This window comes from Psammomys obesus, unplaced genomic scaffold, assembly GCF_907164565.1.
Source record: "Psammomys obesus unplaced genomic scaffold, mPsaObe1.curated_primary_1811, whole genome shotgun sequence".
Classification (NCBI taxonomy): domain Eukaryota; kingdom Metazoa; phylum Chordata; class Mammalia; order Rodentia; family Muridae; genus Psammomys; species Psammomys obesus.
The window spans coordinates 12,248,398-12,249,691 of NW_026596256.1; the positions used below are offsets into that span (position 1 = coordinate 12,248,398).

General features: G+C 42.4%; 1 protein-coding gene across 1 annotated transcript; it reads left to right on the top strand.

Moving 5' to 3' along the window:
• The first annotated feature begins 347 nt into the window (after positions 1–347).
• On the top strand, positions 348–704 carry LOC129668807 (translationally-controlled tumor protein-like). The gene has a single exon (XM_055596909.1). It carries the CDS (start codon positions 348–350, stop codon positions 702–704), a length of 357 nt encoding a protein of 118 aa, XP_055452884.1.
• Positions 705–1,294: the final 590 nt, after the last annotated feature.

The window sequence follows — 1,294 nt, forward strand, 5'->3', positions numbered from 1 at the left end:
TATTGAGACTATAACCTAATTACATTTCTCCTTGCCTTTTCCTCCATGTATACTCTCCCATATGCACCTTCCCACTCTCCTTCAAATACATGGTCATTTTTTCACTAATTGTTATCACATACTTAATTTAAATATATCCTATTCTTTTCTGCCTTCTCCTCCCTTACACCTGAGTGCCTCTCCTGCTGTGCCGTGCTTTCTCTGCACTGTCAGGCCAGTGCAGCTGTCCACAGTCACCACCATGACCATCTACCTACCAGGACTTCATCAGCCTTGATGGGCCGGTCTCCGGCATCTACAAGATCCTGGAGATCACGAACGGGCTGTGTCTGGAGGTGGAGGGCAAGATGGTGAGTAGAATGGAGGGTAACATAGGTGACTTACTCACTGGCAGAAATGCTTCCACTGCAGGCCTGGAGGGGGAAGGTAACAAAGGCACAGTAGTCAACAGTGCTGAGATTGTCATGAACCATCGCTTACAAGAAACCAGCTTCACAAAAGAGGTCTACAAAGATTACGTGAAATCACTCTCAGGCAAACTTGAAGAACAGAAACCAGAAAGAGTAAAGCCTTTTATGACTGGGGCTGCAGAGCAAATTAAGCACATCCTTGCTAATTTCAATAACTACCAGATTTTTATTGGTGAAAACATCAATCCAGATTGTATGGTTCCTCTCCTGGACTACTCCGGGAAGATCATATGACTACATTCATGATTTTCTTTAAGGATGGCTTAGAGGTAGGAAAATGTTAACAAATTGGACTTATCGCCTGTCACCATAACTGGCTGCTGCTTATCATCCATGCAACCCCAGGACTTAGGACAAATGGGACTGATGTCATCTTAGCTTTTATTTTGACCATGATTCGCGTGGAGTGGAGACATTGTATTTGTAAGAAAAAACACGTCATGTAGGTTTCCTAAAAATAAAGTGCGTTTAAATTAAAAATCAATAAATAATAAACACTACCTACTGTGTATCTCTCCTTTTCAATTCCTCTACTGCCTCCCTCCCGTTGCTCCTTAATGTGATCTCCTTGGGGCTTACAATGATGGTTGAGGCACGATAGCTACTCAATCCGTTGTCCTTGTAATGACGGGACAATGAAGGATGGCAACCCTGCTAGACAATGAACGCATGCAAGAGAGGTGCTGTGTGTGCTTTCTTCATTTTCGTGACTCCTACATTCGACACTGTGGTAACAAAGAAACACAGCAGGGGTTTAGTAAACCCTTGGTAAGTATATAGCCCAACAAGAAATAAGAATACTTATATTTTTTATTATACACATA